Source organism: Oryzias melastigma, linkage group LG8 (genome assembly GCF_002922805.2).
Source record: "Oryzias melastigma strain HK-1 linkage group LG8, ASM292280v2, whole genome shotgun sequence".
NCBI classification, from domain to species: Eukaryota; Metazoa; Chordata; class Actinopteri; order Beloniformes; family Adrianichthyidae; genus Oryzias; species Oryzias melastigma.
The window spans coordinates 11,835,949-11,856,601 of NC_050519.1; the positions used below are offsets into that span (position 1 = coordinate 11,835,949).

The 20,653-nt window shown below is 37.8% G+C and overlaps 1 protein-coding gene across 3 annotated transcripts in view; it reads left to right on the top strand.

Annotated features, from left to right (window-relative positions):
* The window catches only part of crebbpb (CREB binding protein b), a 56,141-nt gene that overhangs the window by 26,720 nt on the left and 8,768 nt on the right, over positions 1–20,653 (top strand). For 2 of the 3 annotated variants that reach the window (XM_024272819.2, XM_024272820.2), the window contains exons 2-15: positions 9,152–9,756; positions 13,441–13,605; positions 14,502–14,748; positions 15,166–15,279; positions 15,933–16,172; positions 16,256–16,355; positions 16,476–16,607; positions 16,690–16,807; positions 16,901–17,072; positions 17,147–17,209; positions 17,488–17,609; positions 19,496–19,684; positions 19,806–20,180; positions 20,317–20,487. In XM_024272819.2, the coding sequence (XP_024128587.1) occupies positions 9,152–9,756; positions 13,441–13,605; positions 14,502–14,748; positions 15,166–15,279; positions 15,933–16,172; positions 16,256–16,355; positions 16,476–16,607; positions 16,690–16,807; positions 16,901–17,072; positions 17,147–17,209; positions 17,488–17,609; positions 19,496–19,684; positions 19,806–20,180; positions 20,317–20,487 (2,813 nt within the window). The remainder of the gene's footprint in view (positions 1–9,151; positions 9,757–13,440; positions 13,606–14,501; positions 14,749–15,165; positions 15,280–15,932; positions 16,173–16,255; positions 16,356–16,475; positions 16,608–16,689; positions 16,808–16,900; positions 17,073–17,146; positions 17,210–17,487; positions 17,610–19,495; positions 19,685–19,805; positions 20,181–20,316; positions 20,488–20,653) is intronic. The other variant, XM_024272821.2, reaches the window with a different exon arrangement.

Below are 20,653 nucleotides of genomic sequence, written 5' to 3' on the forward strand. Positions count from 1 at the left end.
GCCAAAAAATGCAATTCTTTATGTTTGAGTCAGTGTAGAGTTGTGGATCGTTGCTTACGTGGCAATTCAATTCACAAATCAAGCTCAGTGATTCACGAATCAAACCATGATTCTTACTTTTTATTGTTGCTATGTGTATGGCATTTTACTGGATGTATGAACATTGAAATGATTTGTAATAAATCAACATCATTTATATCTTTATTTAGAACAGGAGAATCAACAAAACTGATAAAAACACAAAGATTTAGATGAAAAGAAATAGTGTTTGTCATTTAAAACTTTTTTTTTTTTTTAAATCAACCTTCTAGTTAAGTTCCGCAGTAACACAAACAAAATCAAAGTATAAACATTGCTGATGTTTTGGACCATTAAACAACAAAACCTGAAAATGCTCCTCAAAGTTCTTCAACATTTTACATATTAAGCATTATATACTTGTGCAAAACTCGTATGAAAAAAAGTCATTTTTTCCCCCCAGCAGAATCGGCTGATTTGTGTTGATTACATCTGCACTTTACTGCTATGCAGCGCAGCATATTAGCGCGAGGCTGCATTTCTCCGCTTCAGAATCCGCTGGAGTTGCATTGATTGCATCAACTAGCTGCATTTACATGTGCAAAATGTCCTTGATCGGATTAGAATAGAACAGTGCACATGGCCCTGAAAAACTTTATCCGATTGTAACAAACGTTTACATGCGCTACACGTTTGATTGGAATAAATCGCTACACGTTTGATTGGAATAAATCGCGTTGACGTGCGTTGAACTGTGTAATTTGAAATAATCGTAGAAGAAAAAATAGCAGGTTCTGTTGTAAAAAAACAGAGATGCTGTATAGAGCGAGATGATACCTTGAGCGTGCTTTCATTATTATTAATAATATTTTTAAGTGACTCTTCGCTCATAATTTTCTAAATCCGTGTGGGCAATACAGCAATGTGCATCTTGGCTGCACGTAAATATGCGGGAATAACATCAGCCTTTATTTTATTTGTAAGCGATTGGAAACATCAGTTCACGTGATTTTTTTTTTTTTTTTTTTTTTGCACGGTTTCTCAGGACTGTCTGGAGCGCGGAGCGGCATCTCCACAATCAAAAGTCGCCTCCGCCGGCTCATACTGTCCTGAAGCCGCTCGGAGAGACCGTTCTCCCAGGAGACACGGTTTTCCCGAATTCGGCAGGTCTCTCAGTCGGACGGCGTAACAAAGCCCCCCCCCCACATGAAAGCTATGAATCCAGCTGCTCTACTCAGAGAAACAGTTTGCCTGCAGAAAGCAGCCGATCGGTCCTGTTCGTATTCCAAAGACTGCCATACCCTCTCTCTGCATGACGTAAAATCCAGCGCAGTAATGACACACGATCGGAATGGATTGTTTACATGAACCTCAATCGGATCAACAAATGGTATAACCCACCTATCTCGATCGGAATGAAATTTTGAATACCAATGAGTCTGATTGGGCCAGAGTATTCTGAATGGCATGTTTATATGACTCGTTTTTGTTCTAATCTAATCTTACTTTGAAAACCGGTAGCTTCACCGATACAAAGATTGGTTTATTTCTGGGGACGGTTGCTCTGCTCTTTCGGTTTTGTTTTTGTTCTTAAAATAAACTCTAACAATACTCTGTATTTCAGAGCAAAAAATATAAAGTCCCTAGGTAATATTTTACTACACTCTACTATATTTATAAAGATTGCGAATCAGCGATCTCGGACGTCGCAAATATTCGTACTTGAATTTTCGGGAGCAGATTGCTAATATCCAAGCACTCGGATACTCGTTACAGCCATAAGTCAGTGAGACCAAAACTAAATTTTTTGTGAAAAATAGTTCCTTGTTTCAGATGTCAACCCCATTTGATTAAACCTTGTTTAATACCAGAAACTAATGAAGGACATAGGCTGCACGATTCATTAAAAGTTTAATAAACTTTCATCTCAGTTATCTTTATTTTTAGTTAGTTTAAAGCTAATGATGATTAAGATGGGAGCTTTACATGCTCTTTGAGCATTACCCAATTAGTCGACTAATCTGAAAAAATAATCAGTGATTAGTCGACTGTTAAAATAATTGTTTGCGGAAACCCTAATTCAAACTTGGAAAATGATTTGTTCCGGACCGAGTCCTGAACCTTGTGCTTGGTCTGTATTCAGACTGGAGTCAAGCAAACAATCGTTTTCCGGACTAAAGCTTGTAAACAAAACCAAGTGACTAAAGATCTCTTCAGTCATTGGCCAGCGGTAACGGGGGTGGGTCAAAACAAAAGAGAAAAATGGAGGTGCTGTACTTGCCATGAAAGAAATCCTTGCTAGGATTGTTCAATTATTCAAACTTTTATTTCATCTGTATGAAAGCCATGTTCAACACATTTTTTGCTTCAAGGCGGTTACTTGGGACGCTACAGCTACGAGGTACGGTGATAAGAGTTTATGACATAAACATTCTTTGGAAAACAGTTTGAGAAGTAATATGTATCTTGCTAAAAGTTTTGGTGTTGGGAGTGGGGTCATCTGGACCCCATAAGATAGCACAAGGGTTAATGAGCCTGCATTTGTCCGATCCCATTTTGCTGATGCATTACTGCTCAACGTTTGTCGGCTTAGGACCGGCTACGGTGGCTGTTTTGGTTCAGTTATTCAGTTATTCCGTAGTCAGACTGAGAAATATTGGATCGAACCAAAGTTCAATCCGATTGAAAGCAAACTGAGACCACTGTATCCAGTTTGAACAGACTTTATTTATTTTTATTTTGGCTAAAAACTGTGTAATTTTAGTTAAACTCCACAGGGAATAATTTTACAAAAGATCAAAAGATGTTTGGGTGGGATTTAATATTAATACAGCCTGTGTAAAAGACTTAACTTGTTAGGAAGAGACAAGCTAATAGTTAATCAGTTTTCTTCTGTGACCTGATATAAGTAAATTCTGGTTGCTTACTACATTTTTTTACTCCGTCCTTAAAGTTGCATTTTCCGTTAAACAAGGAATTGATCAAATTAATTCTGTCTTAGAAGTAATATCTTTGTGCAGCCTGAGAACAATTATAGGTATTATAATGCTTGTAATACTTGGGTTTTTTTAGGTTTTACTTCTCACTCTTGACTTATAAATATTAAAACACACAGATGCAAATACTTTTGTTTAGTTAAAGCATTTTTTTTAATGTAGGGAAGGTTTTGTAAGCCGTTTAAAGCTGTAGTGTTAAGTTGTTCATATAATGACAATTTTTCTGCTAATTTTTTATTCAGATATATCAATTAAACTGACATTATTTTCATTTAGCTGACCAGCAAATCTAGTCAGAAAATATACAGGTATATTTGTAGTTACATTAGGTTCTCAGTGGTATTACCACCTTGGCTTGACAATTTTTTTTCCCCCAAGGACGCTCTAGTTACCACTGATAAGCATGCAACAGACAAAAGAAATCTGTTTACGGTTGCAATTTAAGTGATCTGTATATCGCATTGGTTTTGAAAAGAGAAACCACTAAAATGTTGAAACAGGAAGACTTTTTCAAACCAAATCTGATGTCACAAAACATTAGAGCTCTACCAATAGGGTCTTCCTACTATAATAATGCAGTACATGCCTGCACATGTAAATAATACTTCAGTCAACGCGCTTCAAAATAATTTTTTTTTAGGTCTACTGCAATGTTTTGCCTTTTTTTTCTTTAAAGTCTAAGGAAGTTTGTTTAAAAGAGGAAGACAGTTTTACTGACATCAGCAGTGTATTCTCTCTATATAGACTTAATTACAAATATTGCTTTAGCTTCCATTTTAAGTTTACAATAACTTAATTTGGAATTTAATACTTTATTAACTTTCATTTGGCTTTTCAAAGTGAATGCTGTAATGTAGTAAATTTACTTTATTTGGAACAAATGAACATAAACTGCAGGCCAGCAATGATTTTTTTTCCCAAGTAAAAATGCTTTATTTAAAAAAAAAAAGGCAATGGGATTCAGACATGATTAATTTAGCGGGTGAACAATGCTAATTTCCAAAGCATTATGAGTGACTCACTTAACCTCTTCTGTACATCCATGGTATTTTGACCGAACCCTTTTCAATGATGCTTCACGAAAGCCTCAGGAAGCTGGACCAACTGCTGGATTCAGTCAGATTAGCAGTCTTTGATGTTCATGTTAATGTGTGACATTTTTTTTTTGTGATGCTCAGGGCTCATGTCACAATGTGTTTGCACCCATGGCCACAAGCCAGTGCCAAGCTTGTTTTAATTAGTATGGTTGAATGGACACATTAGCACCACTGGCGAAAGACAGGCTTTCTTCAATCTCACGAGTTACTAACAGTCTTCAAACATACAACTATTTGTTTTATTTGAAAGAATAACATTTGATGATGTATGTTTATTTTTAATAGTAATTTTAGAACATAAATACTTCATATGTTAGAGAGAAACTAACCCAAAGGGACTTTGTGTCTAAGGATTTGAGCACTCTTTATATTAACGCTATATGTCTAAAACTCATAAATGGGCACGTGCTCAGACAATTCTATTTGTATAAATCCATGTACCGGTATTTATTTTGGTGGCTATAGAGGTAAAACAATCATCTTCCAGCCGAAAGGTGGTTATATGGTTATATTCCTGGCAGCTGCAGTCGCATGTCAAAGTATTCTTGAGCAAAACACTGAATAGTAAGTTGACTCCCGTTGGGTTTGGTTCAATCGGCATAACTGCTCCTCATCAGTGATAAATTCTGTCTGTAAATGTCTAAATTAGAAGCAGTGTTAAAGCACTTAAAGTACAAAGAAAGCTAAACAATAGCCAAACAACCAATTATTTTTTGGTTTCTCGGCACCTTTGCTTCTTACATCTCAACTTGTAATAAATAGAGCACTACTGCACATAAAATTCAGATCACCTAATGCTTACAATAAATGTACAAATTAGTAAACACTGCCATGTTATGTGTTTAAATTTTTGTCTAAATATCCATGACACCAAAAAATTAATTTTCACAGAATGTTAAATGAATACCTTGGTCTTAATTGCCCTTTTGAGTCTGTGGACAAACTTTTGTGCTGTACAGGGCGTGAAGGTGGCCCGTACAAAATGTTAAGATCGTTGACCACTCGGTGAGCCCATAGAGCAAAAATGTTCATTCACATTTTCTATGGGCATGCTGCTGTCAACATGTGGTTACAAAGGTGTAATCAGCAAATACGGGTTAAGTAGGTAAGACGCAAATACGAAATTTGAAATTCAAGAATATAATAAAATATGAAATTATATCTTTTCAAACCCCTTGAACCAAGTGCACTGCTTAAGAAGTCTGTTGTGCTCTCCATGCTTACAGTCTGATTGTAAGAAATTTGCAAATTGGACAATCTGAGCTTAATTTGTGTGGGGATCCTACAGACATGTATGTATCATTTGCATGTGTTTGTGCAGCATTTGGGAGCAGTCAACATAGGCCAGTACATGCAACTTACAAACGGCTAAGGTGCAGCGAAAGGGTAGGACAGCATCACCCATTAATCATAAGTCTGTATTGTTTACATTATCATTACAAATACTTTAAAATACAATGTGTAACAAATTATTATGCAAATTATATTTTGCTATGACTTTTCTAAATACTCAACACAAATTATATTCTTAATATATTCTTCATTATATTTATTTTCTAAAGAACTGAAAATGGTCTTTTGTTGAATTTGCTGCTTTTGGAGGTCATATTTACTGAAATCAATTGAGTTCAATCAATCAAATAACGGCAACCCTCTGGAGGATCCTGGACATTGATGTTTGTGGGACTCCAGATACACAAGCAACTTCAAATATGTGCTTGCTGCTTTGTAATGGTATTTTAGCAGCTGCTCTCTTAATCTGATGTATGCCAAAGACATTTCTCAATTTGCCTTTATTTGCACAAACCCATGTTTGCTCTGAATCAGCCACATACTTTTAAGAGTACGATGATCATGCTTAGGTTTTTGTGAAATATCTAAGGTTTTCATGCCTTGTCCAAGGCATTTTACTATTTCAGGCTTTGCAGCAGCAAAGCCATATTGCTTGAAAATGTTGGTCTGCTTAATAATGTGGAAAGTTTTAAGTAGTTTTTCCTTTAATTGAGCTCACCTAGCAAACGAACAATGCCAGGTGTCTGAGATTGATTTCAGTGACCCAAGAGCCCCGATACACAATATCATCCAAACAAAGAATTTTATCTTTTTGACACTTAAATGCTGTTTGCACAATAATTTGGAACGCAGTGTAGACTTACCACTCACAAAAATTGTATGTTCCATTTTCATGGCATCTTTTAATGTGGTCGCATGAGCCATATTGAACTGCAAGACACACCTGCGCTTCCTTTAAGATGAGGCATACCTGCTTACGACCCGCCACGGGCCTGGACAACCTAACAACCTGCAGCACTTGTACGGGTCTACCCCCATTTGGGGGTATCCGTCTAAGACATAATGTCATAGATAGAGGTACAGTGGTGGACAAAATTGTTCACACCCCTCAGTTAAAGAAGGACAAACCCACAATTCCCACTGAAATCACTTGAAACTTACAAAAGTAACAATAAATAAAAAAATATATTGAAAATTAAACAATCAACATCAGCCATCACTTTTGAATTGTTGATTAACATAATTATTTAAAAAAACAAACTAATGAAACAGGTCTGGACAAAAATGATGGTACCTCAATAAAAGATTGAAAACTATTTGACCAGAGTGACATGATTAACTCAGGTGTGTCCTTTAATTGACATCACAGGTGTTTTATTTATTGTTTCTTTTGTATGTTTTGAGTGATTTCAGTGAGAATTGTGGGTTTTGCCTTTCTTTAACTGAGGGGTACGAACACTTTTGTCCACCACTGTATATACATTTATTTTTTTGTGGGTTATTGGCGTGAGAATGAATTCATGAACTGCCAATAGGAATATAGCTGTGAAGGCAGAGAATCTGAACATCACAAATGAAACAAATAATGGCTAAGAATGCATGATATTTGTTTTCATATTTCATAAGAGATAAAACAAGGTAAAAAAGTTACTAAAGAACGTATCAAAAACTAGATCAGTATTAAGCGACAAAAAGGCATTTCAGTTTCAAAGTTAATGAGTAATAGCCCAATGAAGGCTCAAAAACGAAGTTCACATGAAGCTTTTAGTTTATAATATTGAGGGCTGTTCATCAGTTTGGTCCATCAAACGGTAAAATCCTTTCTGGGTTTGGGGTTTGGTAATTTTTCTGAAAGTCTGACTAAACAGAGGCAGTGAAGTAAATTATCTTGTGTGGAGGTGATTATGTTGCTTTGACACAGTATAGGCAGTTATGGTAAAACCATCTTCATTCATTTGTCAGGTTTTGAAAACAGAACATCATCTCTGCAAAAGCTGAGAGTGGAGGTGCCTTAATGCACACAAATAAAATAAACTTTGGGATCCCATAAGACAAGTCTTCTTGTTGAGGGAATTTTTAATAGTGTAATTATTGGTGAAAAGTCATATTTTATAAATGTTTTGTTTATAGACATCCAATTGTATGCACAATACATTCTGTGCACAAAAGGTTCCGTGCACATGCGTGGTTTATTCAAAAGGCCCCAAGGCTGCAGAAATGTTAACATTTTCTTTGTTTAACCTGCTGCTCAAATTCCAAACAGATTCCAATAACTTTTCCCTTTTTTATTTTAACTTCACATCTTAAAGCAGATTTTCAATGAGAAAATGTTTGGTTCTTCGTGGTGAATTTATAACTGATTATTCAAATCAAACAAGGTACTGTACCATTCAATCAACAAATCAATGTTCTCACGTGAATACCAGTAGTTTTTCTTTACAAAACAAAATTGGTTTTGTATGTGGGATTAGAAATCTAACTAAATTGCTAATTTTTGAAATGAAGTCAAATGAATTTAGTAATTTGGTTTGGTGATGCCCAGCTCAACAGATTTACTGAAGTTAAATCTCTTTCCCTCACCAGTAGTCTAAATATTGTTTTCAGAATGTGGAGGTCACTGTGTCACTTAGACTTTTATCATAGAACCTTTGATTAAGGTTCCATTGTGTGCTGCATAGCAAGACATTTTTGATAGAAGAATTTATGTATTAGTTCAATAAGTTTTCAACTCTACACACATTGAAGGACATACAGTAGGAATAATGTGGGGGAAGGTGGTTAGATTAGTCTTACCCTTTGATCTTCATCATTGTGTATTGTTAAGACTTTTAATCAGTTTTTAAAAATAGATATTTTGCACATGAATTTAGTTTGATTCAAGTCCTGATTTTTATTGGGTGTGTTTTTATCTGGAATTCTGATATAATGGGCTTCTCTCTTACATTTTATTTTAAATTTGCTGTGCACTAGGTTTTTTATTGCTATGGCTGGTTTTACAAAAAAGGATATTTGGATGGGATTTTCTTTTCACTGTACTGATGGCCATTCTCTGTGGAGTTGTGGTTTTCATAAACATGATGAGAATTGTGATATCTGACAAGCTCTGAGTTGCATGTTTATTGATTTTGAGCATACCAAAGCCATCAGGTAGCTTATAAAATACTTTTTAATTAATATTTTAACATTCATTTGTAGTCTTTTAGTTTTAAAAAATCAAATTTGGTTAACTTTGCTTCATACCAAACATGCACTCTCTTTCTGTCTTTTTTTTTTTTTTTTAATAATTCATTTAAAGTACTTTTCAGTCAGTAAATTGCCTGTGAGATGGCAATGTTAATTTATATGGAAAATGTTACAGTGGTGTGATCATGTTTATTTCCTCAAACATTATCAAAGGATTCTGTTTGGAAAAACTGAAGCCTGGGGTGGCACTGTCAGGCTGATTTAAGGTGACTCCGCCCAACCTAAAAACCCTTCAAAAATAGGCTGTTGGATGAAAGAAAGTGAAGTGAGAGGAGGACCTGTCCAATATAGCCTTTTCCAAAACAAAAACAAAACAACATATCTCCTTGTGAATGAATATTGCCACTTTCCTTCATTAAGTTAAAAAATCTAAATCTTGCCTTAATTTATTTTAGTGTTGGAGGCTACTGAGGAGAAAGTATAGGCTACCGGGCGATATAAAAAATGTGCTGTGAATGATACCAGTTTTTTGAGTCTTTCTTTTTGTCTTTCTTTTTTCTTTAGATCTCCTGTCCCTATTTGACTTGGAAAATGATCTTCCAGATGAGCTCATCCCCAATGGTGACTTGGGAATGGGATTACCCACTGTTGGTGGTCCAGGCGGAGGTGGTCCAGGTCACAATTCAGTTATTCCTGATGCTGCAGCCAAGCACAAGCAGCTGTCTGAGCTCTTGCGACCAGGAAGTTCTTCAACTTTGGGAGGAACTCCCAACTCCACAATCGGAAACCAGATAGGTTCGGTGCTGGGGAAAGGTCCACTGGGACAGGGCTCCCCCAATCATCAAAACTCCCCACAAGGCCAGAAAGTAGGTGTTCCCCCTGGACAAAGCAATGGAAGTACAGGCATGGGTTTTAATCAGGCCCTGTTGAACAGTGGTCAGAGTCATGGTATGATGGGCCAGACAGGACAAGTCATGAATGGTGCTATGGGACCAATGGGTCGGGGGAGACCCGGAATGCAGTATCAAGGTCAAGGCATGCAAGGGACACAAGTAAGCCCTGGACCTGGTGTTGGAGGCAGCGCCCTGGCAGAAACTCTAACCCAAGGAGGAACTCAGATGGCTGTACACAACACAATGAATGTTCAACAACCCGGAAACATGAATAAGGTAAGTTTCAAATTAACCCTAATTTGGCTTATAGTTAGTCAATTGTTTATCTATTTGATCAAATAAACTGTCAAAGACATATATTATGTATTATTATTGAATAAAATTTTGAAGTTTTGTATATTTTAAGCCTACCATTTATATACATTGCTAACAGTTTTTTAAGGATGTTACAGACTGTTGTTAAGGCTCTCAGATTTAGATTCGCCATGATATGGATTTTGAGGTTTACCAACCTGGCAGGTAAAAAATAATATTTATAATGCTACTTATTTTGGAAGAGTTGAATTCAGACATTTTAGATTGAGTTGTAGTCAGAAGGTGATCTGTGGTATAACCAAATCAGAATATGGGGTGATAAAAGAAGTCAGAAGTTGAATGACTGTCTTAACAAGGTGGAAATGTTTTATTTCTGCACAATATATTACAGATTATGAGGTGTTGACACTAGGGCTGTATATTTTTTGCTCTTAAATAAAGAATAATGTTAGATTTTAAGTTCATAAACTAAAAACAGACTGAACGCGCAGCGCTACTGTCACTGGAAGTAAACAAGTCTTCAAAATAAAGTGTCGGTGAAGCTTCCCGTTTTCAAAGTAAAAAAACTAACGAGTTTTGTATTTGAAAAAAAAATTAGACTGAAGTTACATTTACTCTCATAAGTTCTAAAAGAAATGAATTTATCTCTAATGTTTTGCATTCTTATGATTCCCATAACTCATTAATGTATAGCACTGCACAGGAGTGAAGTGATTACATAATCACCATGAATCAGCTGATAGTGCAGTGGAGAAAAGCGGCTTTTCATTACAGCTTTGTACCAAAATGCAATGCTTTAGAACGTAAGGTGTTGCAGAACTTTTGGGAGAAAAACACTGTGGAGAACATTTTCAGGATTTGTTGTTAAATTATCCAAAACAACAGTTACATTTAGGTTTTGTTTACTGCTGAAGTTTAACAGAAAAAAAAATTAGTGACAAATGATGATCTCTTATTCTAAATAAAAGTATAAACTATGTTGCTTAAATACATTTCATCCTAATTTAATACATCCAGTAAAAAGACTGTATATTTTAAAAAGTAAGAATCGTGGTTTGATCTGTGAATTGTTGAGCTTCATTTGTGACTCGAATTAGATTTCCATCTAAGTAACAATCCACGGCCTTTATCTAACACATTGGGTTTACTCATTTGTTAATCTGGAAATTATGGTAAGTAAAAAAAAAACAAACAGACAAATTGCAGAGTTTCTACCATGGTGCAATTTCACACAGATCCACATTTGTGAATGAGATATTTTGTTTACAAAATGTTGCTGACTGCTTTCTCTTTGAATATCTATACTTTCATACACTTTGAAGTTCTCAATGTGAGAAAATGTTTCTTCCATTGTCTGAGACATGCAGGTCTTTGTGGTTTGACAGGAAGCCAAGATTAAACCAACAGGCTAGTTCTCACCACCATTGTTGCAAAACGTATCACCACAAGAAACAAGGCGTTCCTATCCCACATAAATGTATATATTTTAATGTCTGACTTGATTATGACAGGGTTTCCAAGTTTGTAATTATTATTATATTAAAAAAAACATTAAATTCACTATTGTGAAATAGTAAGAATTGTGGAGACACAAATTAAAGGTTAAAAAGGCACCATGATTTTGCTTTCATTGTTTTAATTTTATTAATAATACATTTACTGTACATATTTTTGGCCAAAATGCCTTGGAATCTATAAAATCTGTTTATAATTTCTAAATGAAATTATTATTTTTTAACTAGTAGTCAAATTGTTTACATTTCATTGAATTAAACTGATTCTTGCATTGTTACATACAAGCAAGAAGGTAACTTTTTAGAGAAAACGTGAGTCACTGAAGGCCTTCACAGCAGTGCAATCCTCTCATCTATCGCCACTCCTCTGTGTTAAGTGCAGATCATCAAGTGGGAGAGCCCTTGTGCTAGAGAAGGCTGAATGTGTGAATGAGAGGCAGGCAGTGGGCAAGCATGTGTGGGTTTGTGTGCAGTGGAGGGGGGAGGGGCAGGCAGTAGCGCAGTACTGATTTGTTGTGCAAGCTGCTCTTTCTGTGCGCGTGTCACGAACGCTTTTTCTCTCTGAAGGGCAGGGCTTATTCTTTCAGCGAGCCAAACGGCATTGCCGCCTTAAACAAAACCCAGGTAGAAGCTGTGGACAAATGGGTGCAGAGATCAGCTCACTGAAAACACATGTAATGACAATTTTAACCTTCTTTGTTTAAAAAATAGTTAGATTTGAAGATTTCTTGGTTTTAAAATTAAGATTTAAATGTTGCTGGAAAATTTTTAGCTTTTGCAGTGGGATGTTGAAAAGTCTTAAAAGCAACATCATGAAAACCGTGATCACTACATCATGGATGTTTGTGAACATGCGTAAATTGAGAGTCCACACCTTTTCAAAGTGTTTCAACAGTTAACTCTCCACCATCTATTTGCTTACCAAATAAAAAGGCCAGCTCCTCACAGGTCATACTGACCAAAGCCTGGACAAAGCAAATGCCAAGGTAAACTTTAGTTATGTATTTTAAAAACCAGTTAAATCAAACATTACGTTGTTACTAAACAAAAAAGCACAAGCGTAGAAGTGTGCTCGCTTTAAGCTTTCAAGGGAGACTAAAAAAAATGTCTTTAAGCATGAAGAACAGGTTACGCAGCTACATAATAATAAACAAATGAATCACTACCGTTGAGAAATGAACATTTTCAATAGTATAATCTCGTTATGATAAAACATGCTACACAATTTTGAATGTTAGCATTTCTATGCTTCTTTTTGAGATGGCTAAACATGTTAAATGCTAGTCTTGAGAGTTTTATCTGATTAAGGAGTTATTAGTCACAACATTTAGGACTTGCAAACAAAATGATACCAGCTTTCCAGGATTTTATCTGCATTTTATCACAGTTTTAAAAGTTTTCTCCCAAACGAATCTGAGTCAGTACAAAATCACAATTTCAAAATTAAAATATTACAAATTTATGTTAAAATGTCCAAGGTGGTTTATATGGGACTAACATATCCAGAAGTATTTTGCTGCTGAGCCATGGAGAGACTTGTACACAAGGAGAGCTGTTTTAAAGTCTGTTCTCTGAGCGACAGGAAGCTACTGCTGACCTGAAAACAGGACTGATGTGGTTGCACTTCCTGGTTTTAGTCAGGACCTGAACAGCAGTGTTCTTCATGATCTGCCGCTGCTTACAGCACGTTTACTGAGTCCGTTGGGTAGATGGTTCTGTCTGCTAACCTGCTGGAGATGAATGCGCAAATAGATATTTCTAGGTCTGCTTTCTGATTTTTTGAGATGCCAAAACGCTGGTATGTTATTGATTTTAAGTTGACCTTTTGAAGAATTAGTCAGAATCCACAATTATGCTAAGATTTCTAACCTGACTAATTTTTAGAGATAAACTCTCATTGTAACTTTGAACATTCTCGATCTTTGCCACAAGCAATTGAAGGCAACATCTGAAATATAGAGCTGGATACATTTTTGAAATACATTACCTTAGATTTACTAAATATCAGGGCTTAAACAATAACCTGTTGAACAGACGACTGACTGTAAACTTAACAGTTGTACAGAAATTAAGTTTGATTCATGAAAGCAATCTAACCTCTACCTTCTCTCCTGCTTTATTTTTACTTTAGATGGCCATGTCAGGAGCTCAGTTTAGCCAGCAGTACGGTCCGACTGGGGTGCAGCAGATGGGGTCAGCAGTCAACCCTCAACTTCAGAGCAAGGCAGCCATTTCCAACAACTTGCCCCAGTTCCCTGCAGCTGATCTGAAAGGAGTTGGAAATGTGCCAAATATGGTGAGTTTTTTTTCACCTGAACTGATTTTTCTTTATTATTTTTCTTCTTGTCCTTGAATCAGAAGTATTTTGAAAATCTAAATTAAGATAGAACTTGCAGAAATCATCAAATGCAGCTAGAGGAACTCATTTCATTTTGCCCCGGCTACGCTTGTCCCTTGCTGTGCGTTAGGAGCTGCTGAAAAGTAGTCGTGTTTTTGCCCTATAGCAGAGTTTAGCTGATCCCCTGTAGAGCCGTTTGTTTTTTCTGCACCAGATTCAAGGGAAGACGCAGCTTCTGCAGCACTTCTTAGACCTGAGGGGACTCTCTTCTAACTAACAGACTTACAAAACACTCATCACTGTTCGGCTCCACCTCTTTCATGCTCACAAATGCTGCTCCTCCCCTCACTTTACAAAGTCGTGCATTTAGTTACTAGAGACAGGCAAGCTTGATGGACTTCCCTGTAGTCTTCTAGGCTTTGTAGTAGAACAGCGTTTGCATTGTAATATATTAGAAGACACTAGTGATTACAACCTACAAAAAAACACCTAACAAATGAGGTAGATTGTTTTTAACAGCTACAACATCATTCAATCCATTATTTTATTTTTTATAGCATAAAACATGACTTAATCTGAGATTATTGGCCACATATTTTTATGCAGTTTTCTTTTACATTTATGTATTTGTCCACAAAGATCATTTACTTCTTTTTTTGTTTGCTTCACTCGTGTATTTGTTCAAACTGGACAATCTAAAATGACAAAATGATTTAAGATGAGCATCATCTGATTATAAATATCCTTAACATCTGATGATACTACATAATCATACAAGGTCACAGGTTTGCTCTGTGCATTTATATATATTTAAATCTTGACACTTAATGTTGATAGCATTGCATTCTTACCAGATGCAGCAACAGGTAGCGTCGATGGGCATGGTTTCTGGAGCTGGTGGGGTGTCCGGAGGCCCGACGGCTGACCCAGAGAAGCGAAAACTTATCCAGCAGCAGCTGGTCTTGCTGCTTCATGCACACAAGTGCCAGCGGCGGGAGCAGGCCAACGGCGAGGTGAGGAGCTGCGCTCTGCCCCACTGCCGCACCATGAAGAACGTACTTAACCACATGACCCACTGCCAGGCTGGCAAGTCCTGCCAAGGTGAGTTAAAGTTCTCACTTTCAAGCTAACTTAATCTAAATGTCACAGGCTTTTGTTTTTTTTAAACAATATTTGTTTGTATGTTAAAACAAAGTGAGGGATTTTAGCTTATCTGAACTATTATATGGCTTTGAACTTTGATTTCTGTATCAACCTTTGTGATAAATACATGTCTGCATTTATTGTTTTATGACATGTTTACTAGATCTGTTTGCATAGTTTTAACCTTCTTTTTTTCATTTTACTTTTTATTATCAAAAGATTGGTATCCATCATCATAGGAAATATTTTATTGCATTTGTTTGAGATCTGCATTTAGGATTTTTTTTAATTAAATAATATAAATTGTCAGGTGCTGGGGGATCATTTGTCTGTCTTCAATTTGTGGCTTTGATAACCTTGTATTTCTCTCCACAGTGGCTCACTGTGCGTCGTCCAGACAGATCATCTCTCACTGGAAGAACTGCACGAGGCAAGACTGCCCAGTGTGTTTGCCTTTGAAGAACGCAAGTGACAAGAGGAATCAGCAGCGTGAGTTGCTCCAGCTGCCTTTATGTCTTTTTGTTCACTCAAACAAAAAAAATGCATCGGAGAACCAAAAAAAAGTTTTGTTTATGTTGTCTAATTTTTACTAAAACAACAAAAGAAACCTTTTACCTGTCAAACAAGGAGGTGGTCACACAAACGTTTTTCAAGGAAGTGTGTAGGATTTAGTGGTGCCACCTGCAGGTTGTGTTTTCCTATTACAATTCTGTGCTGGCTTGCCGACTGGAAAGTGGAACTATGAGAGGATTCCTGTAGAAAGGCAGGGCTTGTAATCTGATACCAAGGGGAGGGCCTCAGCGGCGGCTGCCATTAGTGGGGGCAGGGTCTCAGGGCAGCATGCTCTTTAATTGGTTAAAGGGCCCTGTGACAGATTTAAATCCCCCACAAAGTCGGCGTGCTCTCTGTCAGCGATCAACACAGCAGGAAGCAGCTGAGGATTCACATAGAACCTCAACAAAGACCATTTTTAGAGTTATGTAATCAGATGAAATGTACGTTTTAAAATGTATTTAAAATCTATAAAAAAAATATATAGAATTTTTTAAATTTACAAATACAAAAAAATTGGAGCAACAAATTCTCCATATTAACTAGACTCTTAACAAATTAACTTTCTTTTCTTCCTCTTGTCCCCCCAGCACTGTTAAGCTCGCCTGGGGCTAACCTGCCGAATGCCATCAATACAGCTGGACCCAGCCAACCCAGTGCCACAGCCATCAGCAGTGGAACGTCACACATTGACCCCAGCTCCATGCAGAGGGCCTACGCAGCCCTGGGGCTCACATATTGTAACCAGTCTTCTGCTCAGGTCCAGGGTCAGGGGCCCGCCCAGCAAAACCCTCCAGGTACCCAGCAGCTGCGAAATATGAATGCATTAGGTATGGAGAAATGGACTAGCTACTTATGTGCAGCTGTCAGTATTTCTGTCTATGAACCTTGGGGGCATCTTTTTATCTTTAAGGTGCTAACCAGATGAACCAGATGCCAGGAAACATGGGTACCTCTTCCACAGACCAGAGTGGATTGCACTCTGACTCTTCTTTACCTTCCACACTACACAAGTGAGCAAGTCACTCTATCAAACAATTCTCAAAAAAGCAATCTTCAATTTTTATTGCTTCTTCTGTTTCTTTTTCTTTTTTATAAAACTATTTTTCCACATTTTTCTGTCTGTCTTGCAGTCAACTGATGGCAGATGGCATAACAGGCATAGGAAACCTGCCCACTGCTACCCCTCTGTCGGCTACAGGGGTAAGGAAGGCCTGGCATGAACACGTCACTCAGGACCTGCGCACCCACCTGGTGCACAAACTGTAAGTGCTTTAAGAATATGAATGTTTGAAGTTTTGGTTTGCACAAGATGCAAAATAACTCATTTTGTTTTGTCTTTTACAGAGTACAAGCCATATTCCCCACCCCAGATCCCGCTGCACTAAAGGACAGGCGAATGGATAACCTGGTGGCTTACGCTCGCAAAGTAGAGGGTGACATGTACGAGTCAGCTAACAGCAGGGTAACTAAAAAACAACTCCCAACCCCAAATTTGAATCTGTTTTTGAGATTATATGGAATATCTGAAATTGTCTTCTTTTCTTTCAAACACCAGGATGAGTACTATCATTTCCTGGCAGAAAAGATTTACAAAATCCAGAAGGAACTGGAAGAGAAGAGACGCTCACGGGAAAAAGATCGCAACGTTGTGGCCACAGCCAGGTCACAGCAGCCTGGATTGCCTCAGCCCAACACCATGTGCCCGTCACAACCTGTTCGGCCTCCAAGTTAGTTCTCTTCTGTCTTTTAACTCTGAGCTTAACTTTGACAGGGACATTAAAACCTCTGTGTCTGCTTGCAGATGGACCTGTTTCTATGCCCAACATGCCAAATCAAATGATGAACCGCATGCAGGTGTCTCAAGGTATGTGTTTTACCATTACACTTTCAGCAAATGTTCCCATGAAAAAAAATATTTTCTGGAAAAAGTATATTTTGCCTTTTTTTTTTATTCCAAAAAACATTAAAGTGCAGAATGAAACTATTTTCCACACTTGTGTTATTGGTTAACTGCTCAGAGTGCTAAACACTTCAAAGCTCGCAGCAGGCTCTTTTCCAGGCCATTAGGAAACAGAATATTACATTACAGTCATTCCCAAGTATCAGGAACAGGTGTATGATTGTGTGAACGTGTTCCCGCAGGAATCAACCATTTTAATCCAATGACGATGCAGAATCCACAGATGCCTCAGGCACCCATGGGAGCGCGGGCTCCTTCTCCGATGAGCCATCCACAGCAAATGAACATGGCCCCTGTTCAACCAGTGAGACAGTTTTCATTTTCTTGTCACCTGTAGTTTTTCTGTTTTAGCTTTGCTTTATGTGCTCAAAAAGTTTTCTTAATTGTTGTATTAATGGGGTTAAAATGACTTCTATGATTGCTAAATGATTGCTAATCAGAGAAGTTAGAAAAAACATGGGTAATTTGTCAGTGCTGACATTTTTCAATATACATATTTGCTATATTAAGCATTACCTTAATAGTTAAATTATAAAGTGTTAACCAGAATATTTTACATTAACTTAGTGTGGAAAGCTGTCTTTGCCCATCTCTTTCTTGACTGTTTTCTTAATAATTTGTGTTAGTAGAGCAGAAAACCCACTTTTTTTTAGTATTTGAGCTACTTTTGACATCCAAAAGAGCTTAATAAATGACAAAATCAAACATTATAAAATCACAATTTGAAATTTTCCTATTTATGTACTTAAATGTACATTATTATAGAAAGTAGGCTTTTAAATTAATCTAAAAATTGTTTAGAATTAAATTGATAAATTAAGGTAAATTTGCAGGATTTGGTTCATCGTAATCTACATATTGGACACCGATATTGTAGCGTGCTTGCAGACTTTGATTGTGTTTCCTTAAAGGTCTAATGCTGCATTCACATTAAACGGGATTCACGTGTCAAATTTATGTCGACCGTCTCTGTTTGGATGCGCCACAAATTTCGCTGTTTGACGCTTGTCTAAAAATGTGTTAATAAACCTGATGCTCCAGACGCGTGTGGGACGTTTTTAGACATTTTAGCCTCATTGTTACATGGAGCAGTGTCTGTGTAAATCACATCTACAATGTATTTGTAGAGCTCTACAGCATCGGTAATCACGTCTCCATGTCTGGGTTCATGAGATCATTTGTAGATTCTCCCAGTACGGAGAGGTTCAGTCCTGCTTCAGTGGTACTTCCCTGTCTCTGTGACCCAATTTGACGAACTGCTGTCCCACATTAGTCCCACATTAATGAGGAGGGAAAACACAAGAATAAGATTAGAGGACTTTTTAATTGTTGCATCGATGCAAATAAGAAAAATATCATGATGTTCAGGTCGAGAACAATCAGCTTCTCCCCCATGTTGGTTTTGGACTCCACTTGCTGATCATGTCTTGAACACATCACTGGCTAAAGTTGTTATTTATTGGTTGACACGACGCCTCTTTTTCACCAAAATTCTGATTTTTGAAATCTGCATGTGCATCCCAAATCCAGGCATCAATCCTTAAATCGTGCTGCTCCCCAACGTTCAAGTTACACTGCAGTACCTCAGATTGCGTCCATACATTGACTAAACATCGAATCTGGACGCTTCTGCTGTGTGAATTTTGTTAAGTGTTAAAGCAGCATAAAGGCTATAAGAGGCTTTTTATTTTAGAATAAAAAAATCAAGCTAAAGTCATTTCCAAAACAGTTTTGTAAATGGATGAATACATCTTTTTTTGTGTTTTTCTAATATTTATGAAACAGTTTTTTGGTCCTACAATCATACTTTGCATTTATACGTTTCTCCTCCTTTGGCTGTCTTTTCTTTTTATTCCTGTTACTATTTGGACACAAAAGCATCAACAAGCAGAAAAATACTTCCATGACTTACATTGGTCCTAATTCATTCTGGACAGGCTGCCTGATGGCTAATGAATAGTCTGTAGTGTAACTCATAGCTTGGCTTACAGCCAGTTTTGTCCTGTCTGCCTGTATACTGTTGCCATTTCCCTTCTACTGAGTGTGGTATACAGTTGTAAGTTACATCACTGCTCTTTCACAACTCGACTGTAATTGGAGCGTATTATACTGTATTCTATACTATTGAGTTATTCATAGATGGTTAAATATTGTTGTATTGATTCATCTATTTTGTGTTTTATCGTTTAGATGGGCATGTCCCCGACTGGGATGTCTCACAATCAAGGAGTAATGGGTAGTCATACTAATAACATGGTGTCTCAGCAACCCAACCAAGTCCAGTTCATGCCACAGGGCCAGTTCCAGAATTCTACAAGTGGTGCAATGAATGTGAATGTAGGCCCGGGTCAAGCCGTGTCTCAAGCCGCTGCTGCACAGGTGAGAGGTTTTGTGCTCTTGTTAGCACTCCGCGCATGTGATTGTGAGATCTTGTTCATTAGTGTTTCTGTGTTATTGGTGATTGATTGGGAAGCTAACAATATGACCCACTTTGTTCCAGCAACCTCAAAACTCTAGTCTCCCTCTGAATGCACTGGGCTCTCTCGGCTCCCAGCTACCCCCTGGTCCCCCAGCTCAACCCCCCTTGGGTAGCACCCCTCCACCCAACGCCTCAGCCACCCTGCAGCCTCACCAGCAGCAAACACCCCATGCTGCCGCACAGGCCCCGGTGCCACCGCAGCCTTCCACTCCTAACTCCTCCATCGGGTCCTCTTTCACCCCGTCTCACATACCCAATAGCCTTCCACGTCCGCCCTCAGCTATGGGCCCCCCGTCTGTCCCCTCTCAACCCGTGACCCCCCAGCAGCCCCAACCTGAACCCCCCAGTCAGATGCAGCAGTGCACCTCAGTGCAGGCACAACACCCCAGCACCCCGGTGAGACATCCCTGATGCTTCTAATTCCTTACGTCTTCGTAGGCTCCAACAAAACCACCTGACCTGTCTTTGACTTCTTTATTGGTATCCATTGATTAAAAATGATTGTGATTGGCGCTTGTTTCCCTTCCTTTAGTTGTCCCAGGCAGCAGCAAGCATAGATAACAGAGTGCCCACTCCAGCCTCTGTGGCTGAGCCTGGATCCCATCCGGTTCTGCCGGACATGAACGGCACAGAAGTCAAGTCAGTAAAAAATGAAGAAGAGGAAAACGGCATGGAGAAGAAACCTGTTGATATAAAAATGGAGGTATGTGTTGATATTTACATGAAGATTGTGGTCACTGGATAAGGCTGGTTGGTTGGCTTTCGGGTGAAATGTGGTTCCCTGACTACTGTTGTGACATTTAGCCACAATAAAGTTTTCTCACATCTACAGAATAACGTAATATAAACTCCTACATTTGTTTTTTTAC